The sequence below is a fragment of the Drosophila eugracilis genome, unplaced genomic scaffold, assembly GCF_018153835.1.
Source record: "Drosophila eugracilis isolate 14026-0451.02 unplaced genomic scaffold, ASM1815383v1 contig_353, whole genome shotgun sequence".
NCBI lineage: Eukaryota > Metazoa > Arthropoda > Insecta > Diptera > Drosophilidae > Drosophila > Drosophila eugracilis.
Genome location: NW_024573209.1, coordinates 1509548 through 1535101, shown reverse-complemented (window position 1 = coordinate 1535101; position 25554 = coordinate 1509548). Strand labels below are relative to the sequence as shown.

Sequence of the window (25554 nt, the reverse complement as noted above, 5' to 3'; positions counted from 1 at the left end):
TGGGACAGATACCCATGCGTTATATTCATATGTGTTTAATGAACCCAATTGCAGGGAGAACAATAGCCCCACAGATCGCGATACGAGTCCAAGTGCAGTCCACTCGCCGGAGATCCTTAACATTAAATTAACCAAATAAATAACTTTCGATTTGCTTATCGTTCTATTTAAATCGAATTAAGGTTGTGACTAAGCTCGACTATCTCAATTGCCTGTATTAGCAAGTTTACATATTTTCAATACTTGATGGTTTTTTACAGCGATGACTAACAATGTGTTCCGCAAATTTTTAAGCAATTTGAAATTTTTAAAATAACATAATAACAGAAAAAACTTATATGACAGAAAATATATTTATTAATAAACACAAAATAACAAAGACAAAGTCAAACAATTCCCAGCTCAGCTATCGCACTATATATGTACTGTAATAAATAACTGGGAAACTTGCCCCAATCAATTTTCTCATTTATTTTGTCGCACTGAAGGGGAGTGAGTTGGGAAGTAATTGAGTCTCTAAAGCTTTTCAAGGTCCAACCAAATGCCCCCACGAAGACTAGTGATGATAAGGCCTGGATCATAGTCATTGTCTTTGCGGGTTTTGGGATTAATCTTGACATTGAACTTTGAGATCAGTTCCACAGCGGCTGCTTTAATTTGTGTTGTTGCAAATCGCATTCCTGCAAAAAGAAATGCAAATTATTATTAAAATAAATTGATGAATTCTGTCAAGCAGAGCCAAATAAACTTTGGGCTCAAACAAATTTCATCAAGTTGTATTAATTTCTCTACTAACCAATGCAAACACGTGGTCCATCACCGAAGCCCATGAAGACACCGCGTTCCCGGAACGTCTTGGCTGCATCGGGTTCCATGAATCGTTCCGGCTGGAAAGACTGAGGATCAGGAAAGAAGTCTTCATCCAACATAAAGGAATAGTGCGGTACCACAACAGTGGTACCCTTCTCCACTATGAAGTTAGGGCCATCCTTGTTGGGGATCTCGAGGGACTCAGTGCAAAGTTTGTTGGACATGAATCCGGGCGGAAAGAGGCGGATAGTTTCTGTAGTTTTAAAGTTCAAATAACTTAGCAAAATGCATCATTGCCTATAACTTTGTATATCTCACCCTGCAAGCAAGCATCCAAATAGGGCAAATCGTTCAGATTGTCAAAGTTAATGATACCATTTTTCAGATGGGCGCGTAATTCTTGTCTTAGAGTCTCCTGGGCTTTCGGGTTACGACCTAAGTTGAGTAGCATGTGAGCCAGAACCGCGGCTGTCGTTTCAAACCCATCCAGCAAGAAGGTCATGGAGTAGGCCAACAACTGGCGGTTGTCCAGATTTCGCTTCTCTCCGAGTTGTAAGATGTAGTCCAGGAAATCGGACCTCTCAAATTGCTTTCCGCTCGCCAATTGGGCGCGACGTGCCTCTACTGCACTGCCCATCAAGTCGACAAAGAATCGTTCTACATGGAGCGGTACAAATCGTAGCTTAATCAAGTGGCTCAACGATGGAAAGGTGGTGGTCAGTATAAAAAATAGCACGAAAGTCCAGGGCTGGTTGAAAAGGTCCTTGATATTCTGCATAATGGGAGTTGGCTTGTCCGAAAAGCTTTCAGCTTTCAGACCCAGAACGCAATCGGTGACCATTTCAGAGGTAAAGGCCAGACTCATCTATGGGTTCAAATCAATAAAAAACTGGTTTATTTTATACTATACTTATTATTATCTGCCAGCTTACATTCTTGGCATTGATGCCATCGGTAGACCCCAAACGAATTTGCTTTTCCACCCACTCGCTCAGCTTGTGGCACACCTTGTTTGTCACCGGATAGACAGTCTTTATCTGTGAATATATAATTGACATCTATAAGTTATAGATATGTTAAAGGCTCGCTGTTGGATTCTTTGCTCACCCGTCCCATTGTTAGACCAGGAGTCACGTCTGCCCGCCTACTTTTCCACTTTTCACCAGTTAACGTGAACGGATTATTGGCAAAAATGAAATCGGTTTTCTCGTCAAAATTCTTAGAAAAGTCATTGTCATGGAAGTTCTTAAAGTTGGAAACAAAAACTCGACGTGCCAGCTCGGGATTTACCACCAGCAGCTGCGGAGAACGGGCGCTGTAAATGCCCACTGCATCATACTTGTTCTTATACTTCCTGCAAGTGATTAGTAAAAAAACACAGTTCTGAGTAATCTTTGTTTCTGTAGAACTTACCTATATATTTCGTCCAGATCGTAAACGGCATGTCTCTTCATAGTAAACATGCTTGGGTAGTTGCCACAAAAATATCTTGGGTTTGGGACCCGGAACACCCCGCTTCTTCCAGTGATCGTAGTTCCATATGAAAACAGCATACAGCAGCCCCACCACAAACAAAAGCAGGGTCAAAGTAATCAAAATCATTTTCGAGAGCGTTAGAATATATGCCTCCACGCGCGAAGAACTCTGCTTGGCATCTGTTTGGACACCAGAAATTGAGCTCTATTTGTAGCTGCTGCTCATGGAATTCCATACTCGGGAACCGAAGAGAGATTTTCATTTTCAAATGAATTGTTCACTGAGATACCTGGGGCTATTCGTGAAACAAACAAGAGAGAGAGAGCGTTCTAATCAAAAATACACCTCGAACAGCACTTACAAATAAATGATAAGGGCTAATCATTATTGCAGGCGGTCAATTTTCATATCAAGCTTTTATTATTTATTTACGATCTTGTTACTAAAAAAAGTTTGCTGTTGCAACCCGGTTAGCCAATATGAAATTCACCAAGCAATGCGATTTAAGCGATAATATATTTGTTGCTCCATCCCAATAGGGAGCTATAAATTACTATTTTTATAAAAACTGTAAGGGAAGTACTTTAAGGTTTATCAAAATGTTGATAAGAGGAATACCATTACTATATAATATTTTAATTGTTTGCAAAAAAATATGTATGAATTTTGCTTTTCTTCCGGTTTTTTATTTCTAATGTGATAGGCAGGATATACAGCTGAAAAAATAGATTATTAAAAGCTTTTAAGCTTATATTCATGCAGTGCAGTTTATCTCGACGGATGCGACTGAACTTCGAGGAACTTAAATTAAATATATTCATATTGAGAGCTCAGTTGAATTGGAACGTTATACCGAACTCATTTATAAAGATAGCCAAGCGGAATTTCACAAGTTTTGTGATTTTTCCATAATGACACAGTGTCGATGTCTTTGGCCTTGCCTAGGTCTATTAATAATATTCGTTACCTACGTTCAATCCCAGGGGCTACATGTTTGCAATTCCTCGCGGTTTGTTACGTACCTGAGAACCGTCTACAAGAGTAAAATGGTACCTTACCAGTCGTACTCCATGTGGTTTGGTTATCAAACAAAAACTCGCCCTGAATGGTCATATCAAGATGAAGTAAGTGAAAAAGAAACAATAAAGAAGACTTGTATATCTGAAATTGGTAGTATAATGAATTGTTTTTTAACTAAATATAAAAGTATTCAGTAACTCAATTTCTTTTTTTGCGCAACTATTTCCATTTTTTATTTAAGTATACAAGTTTAGTGGAATAATATAGCTTACGAGCTACTTATGTTGATACATTTTTAGAAGAACGGATGTACTTATCCAAATCTTTATAAACATATCTGTTATCAAAAAATACAAGAGAAAACAACTCATAAAAGAACACTTCTTATGAGGGTTCAGTACTTTAAGAATCATTGAGCAGAGCAGTTGCCGAAGATAATCAAAATATTTATATATTTAATGTTTGTCGTTTTACTACGTTTTTTATGCCTGGCAGTGACCATTGGCTTAAGTTTGGGTTGGCTAAACTACGGCGGAAGTGTTTGCAGTAACTTTGAAAAAGTTCCATATTCACATAAAATTCTCAAGACTAAATTGGTGCCATATCAGCATTATTCATATTACGAAGGTTGGGTGACAAGTTATAGGCAAGGATTTGAGTGGGAAGCCCAAGTAATTTTTATTTTTAGATCAAAATGATCTGATTGTGAATGTGTATACAATATTTCTTTTTTATTCTAGGTGGCCTATAGATATGTGCCGACATACGCTTGCTGTCGCGGTTACGAGGGACCCACCCATGACTGCAAGCCTGTCTGCACTAACAAATGCCCATCCAACGCTTTCTGTTCATCCCCCGAAGTATGTAGTTGCAACGAGGGCTACAGCGGCACCGAATGCCAACCAATTTGTAGTGGAAATTGTGGCAAGAATGAATTTTGCGAGAGTCCCGGAAAGTGCGGCTGCTTAAATGGCTACCATAGAAGCACCCCGACCGAAAGCTGTCTGCCTGTTTGCCCCGAGGGATGTGGAGATCATGGATTCTGTGCCGAGCCTAGGAAATGTGAATGTGAACCTGGGTATAGAAAGCAGGGAAATGACACCGATTGCCAGCCAATTTGCCTACCGGATTGTGGACTAAACGCATATTGCAAAGAGCCAAATTTGTGCACTTGCCTTGAAGGATACATGGATGATGGACAAGGCTTGTGCTCACCCATCTGCCAGGAAGGTTGTGGCTCCAATAGCCGCTGTGTGAAGCCTGGAGTCTGTGAATGTGAAGATGGATATGCCGGCAATGAACGAGGTGTGAACTGCAAACCCGTTTGCATCAGTTGTCCTGAGAATGGAAGTTGCTCTAGTCCAAATGTATGCACTTGTAATACCGGCTATGTGATGAAAGACAATCGCTGTGAACCACATTGCCAGGAAGATTGCTCGGATTACGGGCACTGCGTGGCGCCCAATAAGTGCGAATGCTACCCTGGCCATGAGGTCACGGGATTGGACAACAAGTGCCAGCCCAAATGCAGTAATGAATGTATCAATGGCTATTGCTTTTCCCCGGAACAGTGTGCCTGTAACAATGGCTACCTGATGGGCCCCAATCAAATCTGTGAGCCGCAGTGCAAGCTTCACTGCGTTAATGGCAAATGCACTAGCCCCAATAAGTGCACCTGTGATCCAGGATATCGCTTTAAGGACGAATCCGAAACTGTTTGCGAACCGATCTGCGAAAGCGGCTGCATGTACGGAGACTGTGTGGCGCCAAATATATGTATCTGCCACGTGGGCTATCAGCCAGACAGTCTGAATCCTACAACTTCCGTTTGCCAGCCCGTCTGTCAGCCAGCCTGCTTAAATGGCAACTGTAGGGCACCAGGTGAGTGCAGCTGTTGGCCGGGCTATGAGAATACCAACGGGATCTGTGAGCCGCAATCTACAACAGAATCAACTCAATCGACGGAAGACAGCACCACAACTTCTATATTTTCGACAACACCTTCAACAATATACACACCATCCTCCGGAATCTTGCATCACTCAAATTGTACTGGGGGCTGTATGTGCTGGATCGAGTATGATGATGAGGGTACTTTTAATACGGCCAAATGTGCCAAGGTCTGCGTGGATCCTGAGGACGAACCCTGCCTCAATTTGGATAGTTGTCACTGCGATCTACCGAGTGGTCAACTGGTTTGTAAAGAAGACAGTAGTGAGGATAATAGCTTAGAGGAAACCCGCTTCGTCTGCAAAATGCCGCACATCAAAAAGGAAAAGTCGGAGGCTGAAGGCAGAGTTCTTCAGGGCAAAACATCGAGTTCAAAATGGATGGTTATAACGGGATGCTGTGCCGGAATTATCCTTGGTGCGGCAATTGCAGTTGTGGCCTCCAAGTACTATCGACGTTCCAACTCCAGGCGAAACAATGAAGCCGAAGAAGCCATCTATGAAAATGATTTTGAATGATTACATCTTTTCCCCAAAACTAATCTAATCCAATTAAAACCTATCCTATTTTTATTTACATAAATAAATCATAATAAAATAATAGCAAGCAACCATTTATTTATATAAAACAAAAATTGACGTTGCTTTTTCCAATTAATGTTAATATTTTGACCGTAGCAGGTTAAACATTCGCCTTTTAATGGAATTTCATTTATCTAGATTTCAGACCAAATTTTCCAAAGCAAACCCAAAAATAGTTTGAATTCGAAATGTTATACCTCGTTGAGCTTGTATTTCAATTCCCAGCTAAACATTTAAATTTTTGGCCATTTTTCACAATATTAGATGATGTTTCCACTTTCCAAAAACGCGATATTTGGTCGACCCTGATTTTCCGCCGTAAAAATCAGTATATTTCACATAGCAAACCCACAATTAGTTGGATTTAGTAAAAGTTATACCTCGTTGAGTTTTGTATTTTAATTCCCAAGAAAAATATTTAAACCTAGAAAGTACATTTTTGGTCATATTTTGCGAGATGATACGATGTTATCCTTTTCGCAAATTGCGGTCTACCCTGATTTTTCTTATAGCATACCTCATTAAACTCTGAAATAAATTTATAACCAACTGACATTCAAAGTTAATAAAGTTCATTTTTCTTAAAAAATATATAATGTTATGAAATATATTAAATATTATTTTATAAAATACAATATTCCAATATACATTCACAAAAATTATTGTTGGTCTCTTATCTTTGCCTTAGGATGATCCAAATTTGGTATTTGTCATAAGCTTAAGATTGGCCCAAAATATTCACAAAAATCCCTTGAGTCAGCAGGATTATTAGTAAAAAGTATATAAGTCGAGTTACTCTACATTTTATCACATCCCGAGGTTTTTGCGGTGGAAGGCTGCTCGACAATAAGATACCATATAATTATTTTAAGAAATAGTGACCATATGGGCAATATATAAACTTATAATCAACCCTTTTTTATATTTTACGACTTTAACAATGTAGCACTCATATTAATATAATAAATCAAAAATAAATAAATAATATTGCTAAAAGTATATTTTCAAAATCGGATAGCATATTTAAGTTTTTTTAAAAGAAGCAATCCAGCATACACCTAAAAAATACCCTACAAATACCACAAGCTTCATAAAGTCACAGAAATATTTTGAAGCTTAGTTCGTTTTTTGGCACAGCGCAGAACAGTTCATAGTTCCATACTTAATAATTGTAAGAAAACACGAAGGCTAACAAAATGTACAAACTTTCACTGATCTTTGTTTGCCTGGCATTGTGCTCTTTTCACACTTACGGTTACCGACATGGTCCTATGGACAGTCCATCTTACAACAAGGTATGCTATGTTTAAAAATTTTAAACATTTTACCATTGTGTAGTAACAAATTCACAAATACAACTATTGAGGCAAAAACTTAAAAATAAAACAAATAAATATCTCTTATTTTAATTAAAAAATAATAATTTTATGCCAATTTTTACCAATTGAAAAGTAAAAGTGATTAATATTTATACATCCTTATATTTTATAGACAAACATTATTGAAGATAATGTTGAAAATAATACAAGTACAGACGAAACTACGTATTTAAATACGGATTCTAGTACGGATCAAACTACGGACTTAAATACCGATGCTACTACTGATTTAAGTACGGATCAAAGTTATTCAGACTTCACCGAAAGTGGTGATTCGTCCACAACGCCGAAGACTATTGCAAAACAGAATCATCATCATGCAGGAGGTTGGAAAACTTTCCTCATTTGGTTCATTGCCATAGCACTTTCTCTTGCTTTGTTAGGAGCTGCCATATACTTTCTCGTGCTTCGCAGAGGATCCTATTCTGTCAAGAACCAGTGTGAACCTACTACTGAAGCGTGTTTTGATAATCGAACACAAACATGCAGAACTTAAACAAATAATTAAATATTTGCTCTCAAAAACGAACTTTTTATTGTAATTAAAAAAATCTCTAAAGCAAAATGTATTTTATTAGCTTGAAAAATACAAACGTAAATGTGAAATGTGAAATGTGAATCAGAAAGCATTAGTAATAATGAATTTATATGTTTTCGTCTGATAAATAAATAAAATTATATTTAAAAATGTTTTCTCAGAACAGAGCCGGATGGGCGGAATACCAAAAATGTGTATTTCAATCTCTATTGCGATAAGAAAATTGTTTCTAAAGAAATGCTATTATTTTAAAGAATTGCAAAGAAAGAGGTAGAGATCAAAATACATTGATAAGTAAAAAAAACTGTACATTAGAATTCGATACTTTTGGGTGCCTATACTGGAACGCACATGGTTGATTGCTCGTGATAGCTAAATCCCGGATCGCATATGCATCGATTACGGCTGACGCAAACTCCGTTGTTACACTTTCTGTAGCAAATAAATATTGATAATAATGGGAAATACCCGAAAGAATTATTAAAAAACATACTGGTAACAATCGGCCTGACAGACGCCATCCCTGAGGTTGTAGCCAGGAGCGCAATCACACAAGTTATTGTCCTTACACAGGCCACCAATACCGCAGTCCGGTTCGCAGACAGGTTGGCATCCATCGTCTGTCAGCTGGTATCCCTTGGAGCAGCCACAAACCTCTGGTTCGGTACAATTATGCCGCGGACTGTTGCCACATCCAGTGCTACAGATGGGGCGACAGAATCGCCGGGTCTCGTCCAGCTTGTAGCCCGGATCACACTGGCAGCTGCCGTCAAGGAAACACTGTCCATTTTGACAGCCCAACGGACAGGCGAACACACAGTCGCCGTTGTCGTTCCTCACGAATCCTTCGTAGCACTCGCATTCTCCTGGAATCTTGCAGCTTCCATTCTGGCAGCCACATTGGGCCCGACAGACGGTGATGCCCATCAGCCGACTGGCTGAGTATCCAGTGCAGCAAACCTCGATCAGAGACAGCCGTTTGGCTTGATCCGCCTGGATGATACTGGGATATGAATACTTCCCAACCGTATCGGTCCTGTTGTTAGATGGCATATATATATAATATATATTTTTAAGTGTAACTTCAGTACTCACGGCACCCAACTACGGCATTTGTGCTGACCTCTATCGGACGGCGTTTCATGGGATCGAATTAAATATTCGCGACGTTTCGGTGTCTCCTCAACGTTTCTGGGATCTTGGAAATTTGCTGGTCCAGGGCGATTATAGGTCAACTGACGGTTTTCTATATAACCTCGGCCATAGCCTCCGGCATTAAAGTCCTGGGATACGGGCCTTCTGTTATATCGTTCGGGATAGTTGGGCACATTTGTGTAAATGGTGGGCAGGCACAGCATCAGCTGAATGAAACTGAGTCGAAGACCCAAATCTCGTAACCACATTTTGAGAGGCAGTTTTTTTCAAACTGTTCACAATTTGCCAGCTGAAATTCAACTGAACAGAATTTATTTTGTTGTCTTATCAGAAAAGCTATATTCAATTCATAGGCTAAAAAGAGAGGAAATAGATTTCAATTATTTCTCAGAGAATTAAGTATGCGTTAAATTTTAATTTATGACGACTTAATAGTACCCAAAAACAATATTTTTCACATTCAACATTAAATTATGAAAAAATTAATAATTTAAGTGCCATATTTGGATAACCCAACCAACTTATAAAAATCAAAGAAACCCGTTATAGTTATTTTATCATTTTCTGATTAAAAGTAGCCCTTAAAAATGATTTTTTTTTTTTTTGTTAAAAAAATGAAATGGGTCGTATTTATATGCCTTCCCTAAATATCCAGAAAAAACATTTGAGTCATATAATTAGCAAAATAATCCCATAAAACAATATATCGCTCGTTCTCACTTGACATACATTGGCCTTGCGGGCCCTAGATCTCTGCCTCCCGGTCCGAATTAAAAGCTGAAAGCCCTCTTATCTTTGCCTCCGGCTGTGATTAGAGGTTGGCCCAACTGCGACATCGCCGGGGCAGCAAACAATCGCGACTTGAGATTCTCGGTAGAGTGGCACAAAGAATTCTGTACCAGCAATGAGATGTCGCCCCTTCTGCGTTCTTTGTGCATCCATTCAGTGCTCCTGGTACTATTCCTCTGTGTTCTGCAAGCCTTTGAACTGCAACTTCACGAGCAGCAGCTACAGCAGCAAAAGGATGAGCAGCTGCGTCTGCGCGAGGAGCAGCGCCAGCGGGACTTGCAGCGGGAACAGGAAGCTCTCCAACGCCGACTTTCGTCCTCGACAACCACCCGGAAACCATACATAATACCAAATGGATTATCACTGCCCCGGAGAGGAGAACATCCGGAGAAGTGCTACCGCGAAGTGCCGTAAGTGCGTGGATCTCTTTGGATAAAAGTTGTAAAATAGTCTTTAATTCTATCCCTAGGGCCGTGTTTTTCCAATACGAGAAGGAGGTTAAGATTGTAGGTAATAGCACAACCGATCGGAATTTTAACGTTATCGAGGTGTGCTGCAAGGGATGGCGACGTTACGAGTACGATTGGAGCCAGTGCGTCCCGGACTGTGGAGAACGGTGCCAGGAGAATGGTTTTTGTCTGGCGGGCGGCAAGTGTCAGTGCTTTGCGGACTTTGTGCTCAACTACCGGAACAACTGTGTAGCCACCTGTCCGTTGGGATGTCTACATGGCCAATGTTACCTGAACGGCACTTGCCGTTGCGATCCAGGCTACGAACTAGACGGATCCCGCAAGTTCTGTCAGCCGCAATGCAACACCACCTGTGGCCACAACGAAGTCTGCTCGGAACCCGGAAAGTGCACATGTGCCGAAGGATATGCCCGCGGACTGAGAGAATCCGCATCACTCGGCTGCCAGCCAATTTGCATTCCTGACTGTGGATATGGCCACTGTGTACGGCCAAACCAATGCGAGTGTTTCCCAGGATTTAAGAAACGCCTAAACGGCATCTCCTGTGAAAGTGAGTGTTATCGGTGAGTATCATAAATCATAAATACTGGCAGATTAAACTTGCCATATATTTACAGACCAAAAGAGTGCTATTTTATAGATGGTAGCATTCTCAGAACTTTAACTGTCTTTTAGGCGCTGCGAGAATGGTTTCTGTGCGAACATGACGACGTGCGTGTGTCAGAATGGATATCGCTACGACCAGAATACGACGAGCTGTTTGCCGGATTGCGGGGACAGCTGCGATAACGGAATTTGCATCTCGCCGGGTAACTGTCGTTGCTTCAAGGGTTATGTTCGGAATCGTGAGCGATGCGACGCGGTCTGCATTGGAGGATGTGGCTTCTATGGCAAATGTATAGCTCCCAATGTTTGTGGATGCGCCGTGGTACCAGGTCCAGATCGAACGTATCAGCGTTGCGAGAATGGAGTGTGCAACTCCATCGGAAGATGCCGTTGCCAGGCCGGCATGACGAGATTCATTGACAAGTGCATGTCTCCGGATGCGGTAACCACTTATGCCTCCATGAATCCCGTCAGGGTAAACGCCTCACTGGTCGAGGAGTTTAATCTGTTGATCGGCAGGCACTTTAATTTCAGCACTGTCAGCGATATGTGGTGGCTGTGAGATAACGTTTTCAGTTCTCCGCACTGAAATTCTCTCAAATTTTAAGGGCCACTAAAAAAAAACCAATAAATAATCATAATTTTTTCAATATTCGAGGACTTATCAGTGGTTTCCACGAATATCTCTGCATTCATCTACATTTTTGGGGGAGAGTCAAGTTTCTTTTTAGGATTTTAGGAATAATTGCTGCCCTGTTCATAAAATGTATTACATTTCGTGGGGATATATAAACATAGTATTTCAGCTTAGTTTTCCTTTCTTATGCCAAATCAATGTACCCCACAAATACTGGGTACTAAAATAGTAATTATCTTCTTTGGAATATAGAACATTTCTTTCTCCGTTCACTTAAAAGCCTAGCTTGACACAGAAGACTATTCAGTAGCTGCGAGACATCGGCTGGCATTGCGCTCGCTTTTGAATCCGACCTCACTCTCGGTTAGAACAGAGCAAAATGCACTTGACATTCATACTGATTGGCCTTGTTATCGCGTGTCTGGGATTTGGGCTACCCACTCCCGCTGCCTCCCAGTTTTGGAAGAAATCGAACAGTCCTGTAGTACAATGGGAAAAAAGAGACTCTGGCCGCAAGAGACTCTGGAATCTGTTACAGAACTCAGATGTAAGTAATGCAACTCTTTCCATTCAAATATTTAATGAACTATTCTCTTTTAGTGTGGATACCGTCAATCCGAATTCTAGAAACCGACAGCTCTCATACTGCTGTGATGGTTATGTGAATGAAGGAAGTTCCCAGATCCTCAAATGTGAGCCCATCTGCCATGAAGATTGTTCGAATGGCTTATGCTTTAGGCCTGGACATTGTGAGTGTGCTCCGGGATACGTTCGAATTAATGGAAGGTGCCATCACGATGTTGATAATTATTGAAATAAATATGCACAAACTTTATTGAATTTTTCAAAACACTTTTTCATTTTATGTTTTCTGCCGGTTTTTTTCTAAGTAGATATAATTTTCTTTCAAACTATATAATTCTTTTAAATGAAAACATTTTATTTGTTTTTTAGAAATATTCATGAGTTATTTAGGATGAGTGTCGACAACTTTTATGAGTACCTGAAATCATCGTCATACGCAACATTTTTCTTGGAATTACTCAAAAGCAATGAATATTGTTTGCCAACCGCAAAATATAGAAGTGATCAAGCTGCTGAGAGCAAACCTTCGCTCTGGCTGCCTCATTGATAGGTCCAATGGCGAGGCGCTGATTAGAGGAGGGACAAGAGGTCGCCGGAGGCGATTGGCGACTGAGAGATCAGCAGCCTCGCATTGGGAGTCGATTAGTCGAAGTGCAACTACAGCCGCCAGCGGACGTGGACGTGGGCGCACAATAAATCTCCATAAATAAAACCGTAATCTAGTGACATCACCATGAGGTCATCGTGTCAGCTTCTGTACCTAGGTATTCTACTGGCCATCTGCTCGGTGGGTCAGGGACAGTTCAAGACGGCTGGCATAAAGACGCGCCAGCCGCCTTCGGCAAACCTCCAACTCTCCGGAAATAGTAGTCAGTTCAACCAAAGCGGCTACGCCTGGAACTCTTACAACCAAAGCAGCTACGGATGGAATAGCCAAGACCAAAGCAACTATGGCTGGAACAATGAAAACCATGTGAGCCAGGGATCCAGTGGATTCGTGGCCGCCGAGACTTACCAACCGTCTACTCTGCCACCGCTCTATGGACACTATGTACAGCCGGTAACTCCACCAGTTCATCATGCCCAGGTACTCGATGAGACGGCTCTGTTCATCAACAAAACCCGATCTGCCATGGCTAGCGGCAAGTGCTTCAAAGAAGTTCCGTAAGTAAAAAAAACCTCTGTCGGTTGGAAAATATTTTTATAATTAAACTAAAAGTAATCGCCCAATTCGGAAATCATTCGAAAACAAGGCGAGCCATTAAAATAGTGAACTAACGACCTCAACTTCCTCCACTAGCCTGATAATTAAATGCGTCTTGATTCCACAAGAGTATGTGTGCCAAGCTAATAATGTAGATGAATTTAATATGCAACGAGCGGAAAGTTAGCAGATAAGCTTAAAGTTTGTGAATTGAATTTGTTTTGAATATTTATTTGTTTTTCTAAGTGAGATATTTGACTTAAATTTGGGAAATTATTATCTTTTGTTTTTAAATTATTTAAAATAAACTAAGTTTTATATGTAACTTTTCTTGATTTCAGTACTGCTTCACTCCTGCGGAACTCCCAGGGACCAGTTTGTGGGCAATGGCACCACTCCGGACATGAGTCGTATTGAAGTTTGCTGCGAGGGCTACGAACGGAATCCGCATATTTACCGCCGTTGTGAGCCAATCTGCGTGGATGACTGCCACAATGGAATCTGCACGGCTCCCAATACATGTGTTTGTATCCCTGGACACGTTCGCACCTCTGAGGGCAAGTGCATTTCCACCTGCCCACTGGGCTGTGGCAATGGAGTGTGCGATGAGAAGAATGAGTGCAAGTGCCGTGAAGGATATACCCTGGAGCCAAAGAGCCGCAAGTATTGTGAACCGGAATGCAATCCTGGCTGCTCCTTTGGACGCTGCGTGGCGCCCAACAAGTGTGCCTGCCTCGAAGGATACCGCCTGGCCGCCGATGGATCCTGTGAACCAGTTTGCGACAGCTGCGAGAACGGCAAATGCACGGCACCTGGACACTGCAACTGCAACGGAGGCTACCTTAAACTCCAAGGACGCTGTGAGCCCATCTGCACGATGTAAGTTTCCCATCACATAAAATAAATGTGATTAAGTTCCTTAAATTATACTGTTATCGAAGGCTTACTTCAACAACTAACTGTATAAAACTCTTTACAGACCTTGCAAGAACGGACGCTGCATTGGCCCGGACATCTGTGAGTGCGCTTCCGGATTCGAATGGGACCGGAAGTCGTACGAGTGTCTGCCAAAGTGTGACCTTCCCTGCTTGAATGGTGTTTGCGTGGGCAACAACCAATGCGAGTGCAAGACAGGATACGTGAAGGACGAACACCAGCGAAACATTTGCCAGCCCCATTGCCCCCAGGGATGCCCAAATGGATTCTGCAGTGCCCCCAACTTCTGTATCTGCAAGCCGGGGTACATCAAGAGCGGAATCAAGGGACGCCTGACTTGCCAGCCCGTCTAAGATATCTACATGTGAATTTTTATTTTGTTTTCCTTTTAGATCAAAAATTAAATAGACGTCCGATCAGGGCATTGAACTCATAAGCAAGCTGGCGATTGAAGTGTTTTCTTTTTTCACTACTATATAATTGTTGGCTTATGTCTTCGGGTCTCAGACAGCGATCAATGAAGTGCGTTTCTCCCGCAGGACAAGTACAATGCTGCACATCGCAACTTCCATTCAAGCAATGCTGCCGACCCTGACCACAACCGCAGATTTCGGGAGCCACACACCTTCCGTATTTTCCACATGATCTGGGAAAAAAATAATAGTTTTATGAATGTGAAAAGCTAAACTTTTTGGATTCATACTTCTCGCACTTGGGCCGACAGTCGGCACCATGGAGTTCGAATCCTTTAAAGCAGCGACAGACTCCAGGTGCTATACACACTCCATTCCCTTCGCCACAATTATCCAGGCACTCGGGCAAACAGCTAGTGGTGTTCAGGTCGTAGCGATATCCTTCTCGGCAGTGGCACTTGTACCTCGTCTCGCAAAATCCATTCTCACACTTCCTAAAAGAATTTTTTATAAATAAAATAATTTTTAGGAGAAAAAAACTTACAGGTAGCACTCTGCCTCACAGACATTTCGGTTTGGTCGCTTTATGAATCCAGCGAAGCATTCGCATTGATTGGGTGCCACACATTTGCCAAGTCCACAGTCCGGAGCGCAGACTGGCTGACATCCCAGGTCAATCGTCCGCCGGTAGCCCGGGGAACAGTCGCACTTACCAGGGGCCACACATTCCTCATGGGTTCCACAAGCCTGCGAACACTGGGGCCGGCAGAACTGACGGGTTTCGGGATCTAGAGCGAAGCCCTGGTGGCAGGCACAGGTGCCATTCAGGTAACACCTTCCATGTTGACAAGCTATGGGACAGGTGTGGATGCAGGCGCCATGCTCGTTACGGACAAACTCGGCGAAACACTCGCACTTTCCTGGTCCGCGACAAAAACCATTAATACAGTTGTCCGGCGACGTTTCCGAGCAATCCGGAACACATTCTAGGGAATACGGATCTCTACGGTAACCCACACAACATACCTCAATGCGATGGTAGTAAATGGTGGAACCATTGCCACGCACCGGGGAATCTTTTTCGGTTTGGAAAAACACAGTGCTGTAATCAGTAAATCTTGTTAATCTCATGGGATTTCCCCTCAAAATATTTATTATTTGGATTAACAAATTTGACATAATTATTTCATTATTTATATCCTCTATATATCTATATATTCTCAGTCTTGAGCTTGCTTAAGCGAGGACTATACTGTACTCACGGCACCTCGCGATCGCAAAGATGTTGCTGACGCTCCCGTGTCTGACTTAGTGACTCAAAATCACCGTATTCCGTATTCTCTATATCCCCGTAAAGCTCCGTGGATTCAGCACTAGTCAGAGCAGGAAATGTCGCCAGCGTGAGCAGAGCGCTAAAGACGGCCAATGGGCCACTAAAGTGCATGCCGTCTTATTGTTCTGAGCTTCGCTGTCGAGGAGCGAATGAATAAGCTGCCATGGGACTTGGCTGTAGTTAAGGCACCTTATCAGCAACGCCTCTCAGTCTCGGAAAACGAAAACACTCCAGAGAAAAGCTAATTTTAAGCTACAGTAATTTTGCGCCATTCAAAGTTTTAACTTTTATTTTAAGATAAATGTTCGTATTTGTTTTTTATACTTTAGAGATTAAAAAGCCGATTTATTTTATTGGCTACAGGTTAATGCATTGTATTCATACTTTTTTTATAATATACTTAATTTAATGTAATGTTAGTTCTATAATTTGACCGGGAATATATTTTCTTATCGGTGATAAGTCCCATATGTGTTGTATTTAAATAATTGTGGTGGTGTCGACCCGAAATCAGCTGCATTTTCAAGTAACCAGTTCTCATTCTGCACACAGTGTATCAACACGATTTTATTAAAGCAATATTAATAAATATAAAGGAAATATGGATTCTTTAAAAATAGTACAATGTGTAAAGATACTTTTTATTATTATTTTAATAATTGATATGCAGTTCACTGCAAGTTCAAAAATCTCAGAGCTCAACCTAGCAAAAGAGCTTACCAGTGGATTTTCATTGAAAACGGATGTTCCTACACAAAATAATTATGAAAACAATATAAAAACTGTAAAGGATCCATACAACAAAAACTTAGTTTCAGACAAAGATACGATAACCGAAAATATTATAAAATCACCTTCCAAATACGGAAGAAAAAAGTTGAAGCTGTCTGTAAGCGCTTTATTTGGATTGTTCGGATTTGGTTTCGCTATTACGGCCTTCGCCCTTTATTTACGTTACAAATATAATCATCGCTCCACATACAATATTTAAATACAAATTTAAAAAAGTGATGTGAAAAAAATGATCATTATAATCAAATATTCGGTTCATTTTATTAGATTAGCTAAGTTAACATTTTTAGCCAAAGAAGTGATATAAACAATAAATATGTACATAAACTATTTTAATCGTGAAATATATTTTAAGCATAGTGAATGAATTATTATTAGAAAATATTTATGAATAAGATTAGTTAATAAATGTTTGTTCAGACAAGAAATTCTGAATTTGATTTTATAAAGATTTGTACAATCAATTGTATATCTACAGATCTACAGGAAAAACCCTTCTTTGGATAATCCATTAAAATTTATTATATTAAAGAAACAAGATCCTGGTCTTATTATGCTTACTCCTCTTCACAAATGAGCAATTCTTTTGGCTGTGATTTGGGCAGGAACCTGCAAAAAGTTGGAGTTCTGAGGCGGAATTATTAAGTGGGTGACATGGTGCGATCGCTGATGGGGATGTTGACTCCCATTAGAAAACTGGTCGTTCACTGGCATTACTTGCGGCCTGGCTGGCAGAAAGGCTGATGCCGTGGTGGAGTGCTGGGCGTGCTGATGGTTCCGTGGGTGGTGCTGGTGATGGTGGTGCTGCTGGTGGTATCTTATCTCGTCGTACAGATGCGAATCCAGACTGCCCTTGCGAGATTTTGGCGAGACCACGGAGTACAGAGACTCCTTCCTAGCATATGCATAGGGTGGTGTTTTAATCGAAGAGTTATTGCTGGGCGTGTCATATAATTCTGGTTGTGCTGTGGGAAAATCGGAATAGTTCATTGAGATTGATAATAACAAATGAATGAAGCAAAAAGCTATAAAATATATTAAAAAGATTTCTTCTTTGATACAGGAAAATATTAGACATAATGACATTCATTGAGTTCATATTTAAATATTGAAAAATTTCTAATATTTTTTACTAATTGAGTAGGTAGCTATTTTAAGGTCGGCAGAGACACTTACATACCATCGTTCGATTGTGCCGCAAAAACCACAGGAAGTTCGGGAAGTGGTTCGTGAAAGTTTTTGCCCAGTGCCGCGGCCTCGGTGAGAACCACCTCCGGATTGGCCGGCAACGTGGTCACTGTTCCGTTGGCATTGTATACGGCTGAGTTTTTGTGGTGATACCTCCGATACACGTACAGTGAGCCCAATGCAATGGCGACCAGCAGGAGCAGCATAATGCTGACTAGAGTGGTCACCAAGCCGGACTGATGATCTCCCGCCGCCTGACTTGTCTTGGAGTCAGATGCAACGAATCCGGCCAAATGCTCCTGTGGCGAGGTGATACCATTCGTAATGACATGGATAACCTCCGGAGTTGGAGCACCAGCAGCTGCAGCTGAATGGAGATTCTCGAGGAGCTCACTTCCCGACTGATGAACTATGATCTTTGGCGAATGCTGGGCATTCTCATGGTTAAGCGGCTGCTTGATTACTATGACCTCCGGCAGAGGAACAGGGGTGGTTGGACGTGGTATAATACCCATCTTCTCCAGAGTAGAGTTGACAGTCTCCACTATGACATGGCTTACATTCAGCTCCAGCGGATGATCTTGTAGGATGCAGGCACCAGTTTGTGGATTGCAAGGCTTGTCATCGCAATCGCAGGCCTTGCGGCACATAATACCGTGGGTTCCTTGAGGACAGGGCTGTTCGCAACTAAAATGGGATGAAGTATCATGCTAATTGTGTAAATTCTTTCTGATTTCCTTGTTAAGTTGTAATTGGAAAAGGAAGACTTACAATTGCCCTGTCCAACCTGCTATACAATGGCAAAGTCCAGATTTGTTGTCGCACGCTGCTCCGTTTTGGCATTGACAGAGATTCTTGCAATCCAGACCCCAGCGATCGTGATCACAGCCTTTAATAATATTAATAAATATAATTAAATCAAGAAACTATCAAGATTCTGACATGTACTCACGCTGTGTACAATGCTTGCCAATATATCCCTCCTCGCAGCTGCATATATCGGGCATTACACAACTGCCACGCCCACAACCTCCTCGGCAAATTGGCTTACATGTAGCTTGGCTATCGGAGAGATTTCCTTCGTAGCCTTGGCAACAAAAGCGAACTGTTCGTGTCTTGTTTAATTTCTGAAAGAAAATTCAGTTAAAAACAAATTTATTTTCAAGCTAAAGAGTGCTGTAACAATGAGCTTTTTAATGATCACAAATCAAGCGACGCCGAAAAGTATGCACTATTATCATAGCTTTTATCCGTTTACTAAGGAACATTTGAGCTGCCACACAATCTCTTTGATCCATGTCTCTGAAGTGGGCATCATTGCAAGAGTTCATTAATTGGATAAGCTTGTGCAGAGTTCTCCTCTCCATCAACCCTGTCAACGCCTCAGTGTCATTTGCCCCCATGTGTGTCCCATGGACTTTGGCCCAGCTCTCGACAGTTACAAAATTAAGATGGAGATTATTGTAAGTCGTCGAGCTGGGGGCACAATACCACCACCACGAGAAGTACACGCATCGCCCTCGAAAACCCCTTGAGTTGCCAATTTAATTGGATAACTGAATTCCGGGCAAGCTTCTCACACTCATTCCGATTCCAGATTTATTCCCAGTCCACATTTCCCGACTCACGCATTGTCCGCCGCCAAGTTGATGGACTCGTTGATGAATGTGTATCTGTATCTGCCTGCATATGTGTCCCCCCACAAAATGAATAAGGCGGAAATTTTAATATAAACAGTGAAATTCGATTCGAGTTTGGTCTTCTGATTCATTGTGTCTGCATAATTACGGTTGTCTTTTCAGATGTTTGTCATAAATAGTAATTGAATACAAGTTGAGCAATTTTTTTTACATGTGCCACTCGAATAACCGCATGGCCTGCTCCACCTAATACTTCACCCCCTTTTCCGGTGGCTTTTAGTGGTCGCCCATCAATCAGCTGTAATGACAATTTTTTCTTTGGAAAGCTATCGAAAATCTTTCGGCACATTTGTGCCTCAAGTTACAGCCAGACAAGAGATCAGATTATTTTTCCACTTAGACTCGAACTTCTTTGTGCGTTTATTTTGTTGTTAATTAATTAAATTAAATTGGCGAATTAGTGGTTACATTTTCTGACCAAAACCGAAGTGTTTGGCCAAGCAGGCGTTGACCAAAATCGCCAGGAATGCAAGCGACAGGGTTAGAAAATTGTTACTGCAACCGGAGAAATATGTTTTTCTGTTTTTTTTGGGAGGTGCTACTGGCCATTAAGGCGATTCTCTGCGAACACCTTCTTACAAGGAGGCAAATGCCTCCTCAAGAGCTCCAATTAAAATAATTATGAAATTAATTCAAGCCAAGCAGCGAGCGATCTCGACTCGCACAAATCATTAGACACGAAACCGAAATAAACAGAAAAAATAAACTAAGCCAGTTTTGGCTGCCTCTTGTCATGGCGCTGGCGATGGCGATGGCGACGCTTGCAACTTGGCTTAGTGATGCAATCGAAAGTGTGTCAACAGCTTTGGCATCAAGTCGCCGAGCACAAGTGGAGCTGTTAATGCCCAACCGCTGATCGGTCCGGCTGTTGATCCAGCCTGGCCATAAGTGCTGGATTTTCCGCTTTTCATTTGCACTTTCCATCACTGACACCATGACATAATTATTTTGCCAAACCCCCTTAGTCCGCCGAAATAGTGGCAAAATAAATAAATGTATAGAAAAAAATAGAAACCAGCCGAGCCTGATTAGGCCCCTCGGAGCAGGCAACTGCAACCGGATTCTGGCCGTGCTTGGTCAACACTTGGCCGTTGCCGTTGTTTTCCTCACTTTTTCCCACTGCGCAGTTGAAAATGGCCAAACGTTTGGGTATTGTGGACTTAATAGTCTGTTTGTCTGGTTCAAACAATTGCCGAAAATTAATAATTATTTATAGACACTAATGGGGAATCAGTTATCATCATTTATCATTATAGTGTTTACAAATCTGTGATGTAAGTTAACTCGTTCTTGTATTTTTAAATAAATTATGTAGGATCTGTCAAGTAAATATGACTAATTGGTCAACATGGTCAATACCTATTACTTATTATTTCTCTTTGATTTCAGCTTGTTGTAAAAGTGGAATTGTAACTTTTTGATAAAATGATGATTTATTTTTAAAAATTTAATTTAATAACTACTTATACCAACAAATTTCGAAAAAAACTGAATACCCAAAGTACCCAATTCATAAGCAATGTACCCAGTAGTTCAAGAAGTTTGGCAGCCAAGGACACACATGGCACTTCAGATGGTTTGGGTCAAAACCGGTCGTTTGCATCTCAAACAAGTGAAGTGCATCTGCAGCTCCTGGAGCCAAGCACAGCTGCTACAAATGCCACTCGACTGGGCTTCCGTTCTCCATAGCAGAAGGACAGGAAATCCCGCTCAGATTGGCCAGAATTGCGCAATGCATGTGGTCGCGAACAGAACCCATATAGCGAACGATATCTATGAGAAATGCAATCAAAGTCGGCCATCGAATCGGTGCAATTTATGGATATCGTGGTGAGCGGCTTCCTGGTTGGGCAAATCGAAATCAGGTTTGCGTCGCAGGCTCCCCAAGATGGTGGAAAAAGTGGCCACGGCGAAGGTGTTGCCACTGGCTGGGATTACGATGACGCAAGATATTGCCCGCAAAGGCAGAGCCGGCAGTAGAACACCTGTGACCATTTGGATATTTGTCCATGCTCCGGAGGCAGATACAGTTCAAACTTACCTGGACCCTCACCACTTCTCGCATTTCCGTCTTGTAGGTGGCGCACCGCGGCGGGATCTCCATGCACCAACTGGAGGTACGAACACGCACTGGCTGCATCTCCGGCACCTGGACGTGCTCCACATAGGGTTCCTCGCGGATGCAGATGTTCCCGGGACTTTGAATGGAGGGCAGTGCCACGGCTCCATCTTCGATGTCTTTTAAGTTTGTGTTGATCTTAAGACTGCTGTTTTGTCCAGTTCCCAGTGGTATAACAATAAGAAGGAAGAGGAGTAGTTCTCCCATTTGTTTATCTCGAGGCATTTTCATTTTATTTCCGACAATTTATAACATTAATATTAATAAACGGTTTACTTTATTACTTCACTATTTATATATTTTTTTTTTTATCTTTTTTGATGTAAATTGAGGATAAAATAAATTAAATTCCTGAAGATACTATTTAAAATTCAATTATTATTTATTTATTACATAGATTTAATTTAGTTTTAAAATGGTTTAGTCGTATCTAATAACTTGTTACTTTTAAATCCTTGAACTATTTTGTAAAAGCACTTCACTATCTTATAAACTTTCTACTTCCAGCGAGGATAAACTATCTATCCCGAACGCTTGATATGCGCTGCGTGTACGATTGGATCGCGAGTCTCGTGAAAACTGTTTCCCCGTTGGCGGTGATTCTGCTACTCACCCCGAATGTTCCTTCTCGGAATAAAGTGAACTACGAAAACAGCAACGGAATACAGTAGTCATTGCAAATTGTCGTCGAGCCAATAAAGGCCGTCCGGGGTATCGAGGGACTTGAGAACGGCGATCGGAGAGCGGAAGTACGCACTGCACACCCGATTCTACAAATTCTACAAAGCGAAAGTGAAATGTAAAGCACCCCGCCAAAGTCTCCACTGAATGTGAATGAAACTCAACTCCCCAAAGCGGTTACATTACCCATTCCCAATCCCCACCAATCCCACCTCCACCAGCGATCATGACGAGGGCGATGATTGCATCTAATTGAAATGTTGATCATGTCCTTAACATGCGGCTGTCATTGCGGGGCAAAAGCCCGACTATGGCTGTTGTTTTCGTAGTCAGTTTTGTTTTGATTTCTTTTGACTTGCGCTTTTCTTCTGCTCAAATGGAGTTGATCTGGAATTGGACATTTAATGGCATCTCAGAGGTGTGGGAGAATTTTGTAGAATTATTTTAAGGCAATCAAATCGGATTAAAGGAAAAGTATCTCAGAAAAAATCTCATTCAATTGTAGTATAAACTGTTTTAATTTGAATTTTTTTTATTTACAGTGTTAAAATATTTTATTCAATTAATGAATAAAGTTATTTCATCTGCGATTACAGTCGGCATTAATCGCTTAATAATCCAGTGTCATAACTTGTACCATCAGCAAATCTCTTTAAAGATTATTTACCTACACTTAACTAATTCTAATTTTAATAAAGATCATGCTTACTAATCTGGTGTCAAGAAACTTAAAGTGCTTTGCTCGTTTCGAATCATCTCCATTAAAGTTGATTACAAGTATGCGGAAAGTACCCGCCTCCACTCAACTTACTTAGCTAAAGTGTCTTATATCTTAGATAAACTTTAGAACAATGCCATCGAGATGACCGTGCACCGCCCTATGAATATCCCCCCAAGTACCCGACCCCAACTTACCAACCCACACAAGTGTTGATTGTCTTGTTTACACTGAAGTTGCTGCTGTTGCTGTTGTTGCTTCTGCAATTTATTAAATCAAATTTATACACAACAAAAAACCAGTTGGCTACTCCGCCAGCAAACCGCAGACGGGGCACCAGCTGCAACATAAAAACAAAAGCACAACTATGAAATTGCAGCAGGTTTATTTATTTTATTTCATTTTATTTTATTTGATTAAATTGTAAGCAACAACCAAGCCAACAACAAAATGAGTGAGCAATGTGCGTGCGACGCCGGAGTTCCAATGACCCGCATGGGTTGCACTCGCCATAACACTCGAAGCTGCCTCAAAACCCCCTCCTAATTCTTCGCCCATTTGGATACTGGTTTTTACAAGAGGGGTATCAAAAGAACAATAGTGCATGCCAGGATCTTGGCCATTTTCAGGGATTCAATAAAGTTGAAGTTAAGAGTAAGTGATTAAAGTTGCAAGTCAAGATATCTGTCTTTCTAAGCAAATTAATAAGGAAAGTGAATGTCAAGTCATGTAATCACATAATCTTCCAGCTTATATATATTTTTACATACTGAACATCACTACCAATCACTAGGTATCCCCCATTCGACCAGTCTACCATGTTTATTTTCCGTTTTGATGCAATTTTTAGGGTGCAGCCAGTCGGGCAATTTGTCAGATTTGCGTTTTTTTCGTTTATTTAATTTTAGAATTGTGTGTGTGTATTTTTTGGCATTGATTCAAGTTCAACTCGGTTATAGGTGCGACTTGAATAAGCGGAAGTTGCAAGTGGAACAACATTTTGTCTGACTGTTTGTTTACATATTCCCAAAATGGGCCCGATAAATGATAGAAAGTTAAAAGAAATGTAAGCTGATGTAAGAGTAAATCAGTAAGATGAGAGGGTACAGGTAAAACGATGACTTTTGGCCCATGACACCATTGTAGTAACCTCCAAAGACCTGTAAGCCGGCAGTTTCGATGCTTCGCTTGCAGTAGTCACCATCATAGTTCCATCCTACATACTCATTCGTTCGGAGGTTCTCTTGACGTAGCCATTCCTCCAGGGGAGCAAAGTATTCCCTGAGAGCGGTTCCATCCAAACGACCCTCTCGAAGGGTTTCCTCAAGAACCTCTTGCCAAGGCTGGGAGGCACCTTTGGACATCAGAGTTCTGAAAAGGAAAGCGATTGTTAATGAATCTCAAATATGTACTATATGTACTTTAAGACCTAAAATTACAACTTACTTGAGAATATTGCCTGCTGCTGGCTGTCGGTAGATATCGCATAGGTGTAATGGCTTCCTGGGATCGCCTGGGATATACTGACCCGATTCGCGGCACATAGCTCGATAGATCTGGAACTGCAGAACCGTGGAGAAAAAGTATCTGGAAATGGATGGAAACATGGCTTTAATGACATTTTTTTCTAAGAACAACCGCGGACACGCTTCTTGGCCAACATAAACATTGTCAATTGTCTCGGGTAAGAGTTGTGAGCTGTGTGAGTCAGTCCGGTGTTTTCGGTGTTGGCGGTTGTTGTCAGTTGGATTCAGTTGGAGCTGCAGTCGAGAGAGCTAACCGCTCATTCGTTTGCATTCTGGCTCAAGGTCGAGCTCCAGTTGAAGCCTTAAACTAAAGCAAGTCGCCAGCCAAAGTCGTTCTCTTGCAGTTTCGAAATCATGCAAAAGTCAAGTTTTGTGGTCTTGTAATTGCCATTTGCTTTATGCTCATTTAATCACATTTATGGCATTTTTATTGTATTTTTATGGCGACGGCTGCGCAATCAAGTAGCAATTATTCAGAAAATAATTTCGAATTGGTTTTGTTATTTTAGTCTAAGCAGCTGGATTTCGCTTTTAAATATTGAAATCTTTAATTTTATAGGAACAATATTTTCGAAGAAACTATATTTTTATGCGGAGTCACTGTTTATTGATTTATAATAATTATGCAATATCTTGGCAGAGCTTTTGGGGATTTTTTTAGCATACAAAACTATTAATAAGTTGAGGGCCAAGAACAAGTTCAACTAATGGGTTTCTTTTGTCTGTTTTCTTTCTAAATGAGAGGGAAGAGCTGATAATTTGTTTTATTTTCGACCTTCTGCTAGGGGGTTTCCCCACAACCAAAACTTAGATCCATAGAGATGGTGTTAAACTAGAGACCTCTGGTTGTTCACTTCCCATCCAAGCATATTGCTCCCAGTGAGAATGTTGCAAGTGGGGCTAGGAAAAAATGGCATTTTTAATGCTCACTTTTCACAATGTTCGATC

At 41.2% G+C, this 25554-nt stretch overlaps 10 protein-coding genes across 12 annotated transcripts in view; 5 read left to right on the top strand and 5 right to left on the bottom strand.

Annotated features, from left to right (window-relative positions):
• Positions 1 to 334: 334 nt before the first annotated feature.
• On the bottom strand, positions 335 to 2477 carry LOC108105815 (probable cytochrome P450 28a5). The gene is given in 7 exon segments (XM_017212556.2): positions 335 to 680; positions 797 to 1063; positions 1129 to 1675; positions 1743 to 1847; positions 1918 to 2164; positions 2224 to 2294; positions 2296 to 2477. Coding segments are annotated over 7 exon segments (1518 nt in total). The 5' UTR covers positions 2413 to 2477; the 3' UTR covers positions 335 to 516.
• Positions 2478 to 3135: 658 nt separating this feature from the next.
• Positions 3136 to 6836, top strand: LOC121530161 (multiple epidermal growth factor-like domains protein 10). Of its 2 annotated transcripts, none has more exons than XM_041818640.1 (2): positions 3136 to 3410; positions 4047 to 6836. In XM_041818640.1, exons 1-2 carry the CDS (start codon positions 3198 to 3200, stop codon positions 5772 to 5774), a joined length of 1941 nt encoding a protein of 646 aa, XP_041674574.1. In that variant the 5' UTR covers positions 3136 to 3197; the 3' UTR covers positions 5775 to 6836. The 2 variants fall into 2 exon arrangements, with proteins under 2 accessions (XP_041674574.1, XP_041674573.1); XM_041818639.1 differs by lacking the exon at positions 3136 to 3410 and adding an exon at positions 3713 to 3977.
• A 137-nt stretch (positions 6837 to 6973) lies between these two features.
• On the top strand, positions 6974 to 7780 carry LOC108105820. Its single transcript, XM_017212560.2, has 2 exons — positions 6974 to 7132; positions 7329 to 7780. The coding sequence occupies exons 1-2, from the start codon at positions 7034 to 7036 to the stop codon at positions 7710 to 7712; spliced, it is 483 nt and encodes a 160-aa protein (XP_017068049.2). The 5' UTR covers positions 6974 to 7033; the 3' UTR covers positions 7713 to 7780.
• Positions 7781 to 7817: 37 nt separating this feature from the next.
• Positions 7818 to 9216, bottom strand: LOC108105819 (tenascin). The gene is made up of 3 exons (XM_017212559.2): positions 8850 to 9216; positions 8248 to 8790; positions 7818 to 8186 (listed from the first exon to the last, which is right to left on the bottom strand). Exons 1-3 carry the CDS (start codon positions 9155 to 9157, stop codon positions 8090 to 8092), a joined length of 948 nt encoding a protein of 315 aa, XP_017068048.1. The 5' UTR covers positions 9158 to 9216; the 3' UTR covers positions 7818 to 8089.
• Positions 9217 to 9666: 450 nt separating this feature from the next.
• LOC108105816 (von Willebrand factor D and EGF domain-containing protein) lies at positions 9667 to 11424 on the top strand. The gene is made up of 3 exons (XM_017212557.2): positions 9667 to 10108; positions 10168 to 10731; positions 10844 to 11424. Exons 1-3 carry the CDS (start codon positions 9819 to 9821, stop codon positions 11334 to 11336), a joined length of 1347 nt encoding a protein of 448 aa, XP_017068046.1. The 5' UTR covers positions 9667 to 9818; the 3' UTR covers positions 11337 to 11424.
• A 281-nt stretch (positions 11425 to 11705) lies between these two features.
• On the top strand, positions 11706 to 12251 carry LOC108105821 (protein draper). The gene is given in 3 exon segments (XM_017212561.2): positions 11706 to 11904; positions 11906 to 11958; positions 12012 to 12251. Coding segments are annotated over 3 exon segments (381 nt in total). The 5' UTR covers positions 11706 to 11790; the 3' UTR covers positions 12226 to 12251.
• Positions 12252 to 12629: 378 nt separating this feature from the next.
• On the top strand, positions 12630 to 14572 carry LOC108105723 (tenascin). Its single transcript, XM_017212438.2, is given in 4 exon segments — positions 12630 to 13160; positions 13542 to 13566; positions 13568 to 14079; positions 14180 to 14572. Coding segments are annotated over 4 exon segments (1278 nt in total). The 5' UTR covers positions 12630 to 12729; the 3' UTR covers positions 14490 to 14572.
• LOC108105817 (tenascin) lies at positions 14487 to 16017 on the bottom strand. The gene is made up of 4 exons (XM_017212558.2): positions 15812 to 16017; positions 15094 to 15651; positions 14840 to 15043; positions 14487 to 14782 (listed from the first exon to the last, which is right to left on the bottom strand). The coding sequence occupies exons 1-4, from the start codon at positions 15991 to 15993 to the stop codon at positions 14530 to 14532; spliced, it is 1197 nt and encodes a 398-aa protein (XP_017068047.2). The 5' UTR covers positions 15994 to 16017; the 3' UTR covers positions 14487 to 14529.
• A 1055-nt stretch (positions 16018 to 17072) lies between these two features.
• Positions 17073 to 22040, bottom strand: LOC108105743. 2 transcript variants are annotated; one of them, XM_017212459.2, is made up of 5 exons: positions 21604 to 22040; positions 18815 to 18989; positions 18634 to 18751; positions 17855 to 18549; positions 17073 to 17639 (listed from the first exon to the last, which is right to left on the bottom strand). In XM_017212459.2, exons 1-5 carry the CDS (start codon positions 21910 to 21912, stop codon positions 17242 to 17244), a joined length of 1695 nt encoding a protein of 564 aa, XP_017067948.2. In that variant the 5' UTR covers positions 21913 to 22040; the 3' UTR covers positions 17073 to 17241. The 2 variants fall into 2 exon arrangements, with proteins under 2 accessions (XP_017067948.2, XP_017067949.2); XM_017212460.2 differs by having other exon boundaries at positions 17520 to 17639; positions 17851 to 18549.
• Positions 22041 to 23818: 1778 nt separating this feature from the next.
• LOC108105830 (angiotensin-converting enzyme) overlaps positions 23819 to 25554 on the bottom strand; it is a 43685-nt gene continuing 41949 nt past the window's right edge. Inside the window, 2 exon segments of the mRNA XM_017212575.2 lie at positions 23819 to 24451; positions 24527 to 24667. Of these exon segments, the coding sequence (XP_017068064.2) occupies positions 24136 to 24451; positions 24527 to 24667 (457 nt within the window). The 3' untranslated portion in view covers positions 23819 to 24135.

What these genes read in the sequence shown, in the direction of transcription:
- LOC121530161 (XM_041818640.1), top strand. Translation starts at nt 3,198, where the DNA reads ATGACACAGTGTCGATGTCTTTGGCCTTGCCTAGGTCTATTAATAATA. An exon ending in AATGGTCATATCAAGATGAA is followed by an intron (nt 3,411 to 4,046) that starts GTAAGTGAAAAA and finishes TTTTTATTCTAG; the next exon opens with GTGGCCTATAGATATGTGCC.
- LOC108105820 (XM_017212560.2), top strand. Translation starts at nt 7,034, where the DNA reads ATGTACAAACTTTCACTGATCTTTGTTTGCCTGGCATTGTGCTCTTTT. An exon ending in ACAGTCCATCTTACAACAAG is followed by an intron (nt 7,133 to 7,328) that starts GTATGCTATGTT and finishes TATATTTTATAG; the next exon opens with ACAAACATTATTGAAGATAA.
- LOC108105819 (XM_017212559.2), bottom strand. Translation starts at nt 9,157, where the DNA reads ATGTGGTTACGAGATTTGGGTCTTCGACTCAGTTTCATTCAGCTGATG. An exon ending in AAATGCCGTAGTTGGGTGCC is followed by an intron (nt 8,791 to 8,849) that starts GTGAGTACTGAA and finishes ATCTAACAACAG; the next exon opens with GACCGATACGGTTGGGAAGT. An exon ending in TGTCAGGCCGATTGTTACCA is followed by an intron (nt 8,187 to 8,247) that starts GTATGTTTTTTA and finishes TATTTGCTACAG; the next exon opens with AAAGTGTAACAACGGAGTTT.
- LOC108105816 (XM_017212557.2), top strand. Translation starts at nt 9,819, where the DNA reads ATGTCGCCCCTTCTGCGTTCTTTGTGCATCCATTCAGTGCTCCTGGTA. An exon ending in AAGTGCTACCGCGAAGTGCC is followed by an intron (nt 10,109 to 10,167) that starts GTAAGTGCGTGG and finishes TTCTATCCCTAG; the next exon opens with GGCCGTGTTTTTCCAATACG. An exon ending in TGTGAAAGTGAGTGTTATCG is followed by an intron (nt 10,732 to 10,843) that starts GTGAGTATCATA and finishes ACTGTCTTTTAG; the next exon opens with GCGCTGCGAGAATGGTTTCT.
- LOC108105817 (XM_017212558.2), bottom strand. Translation starts at nt 15,993, where the DNA reads ATGCACTTTAGTGGCCCATTGGCCGTCTTTAGCGCTCTGCTCACGCTG. An exon ending in CTTTGCGATCGCGAGGTGCC is followed by an intron (nt 15,652 to 15,811) that starts GTGAGTACAGTA and finishes TACTGATTACAG; the next exon opens with CACTGTGTTTTTCCAAACCG. An exon ending in TGTCGGCCCAAGTGCGAGAA is followed by an intron (nt 14,783 to 14,839) that starts GTATGAATCCAA and finishes TTTTTTTCCCAG; the next exon opens with ATCATGTGGAAAATACGGAA.
- LOC108105743 (XM_017212459.2), bottom strand. Translation starts at nt 21,912, where the DNA reads ATGAAAATGCCTCGAGATAAACAAATGGGAGAACTACTCCTCTTCCTT. An exon ending in TGGCAAGCATTGTACACAGC is followed by an intron (nt 18,752 to 18,814) that starts GTGAGTACATGT and finishes ATATTATTAAAG; the next exon opens with GCTGTGATCACGATCGCTGG. An exon ending in TGCGGCACAATCGAACGATG is followed by an intron (nt 17,640 to 17,854) that starts GTATGTAAGTGT and finishes ATTTTCCCACAG; the next exon opens with CACAACCAGAATTATATGAC.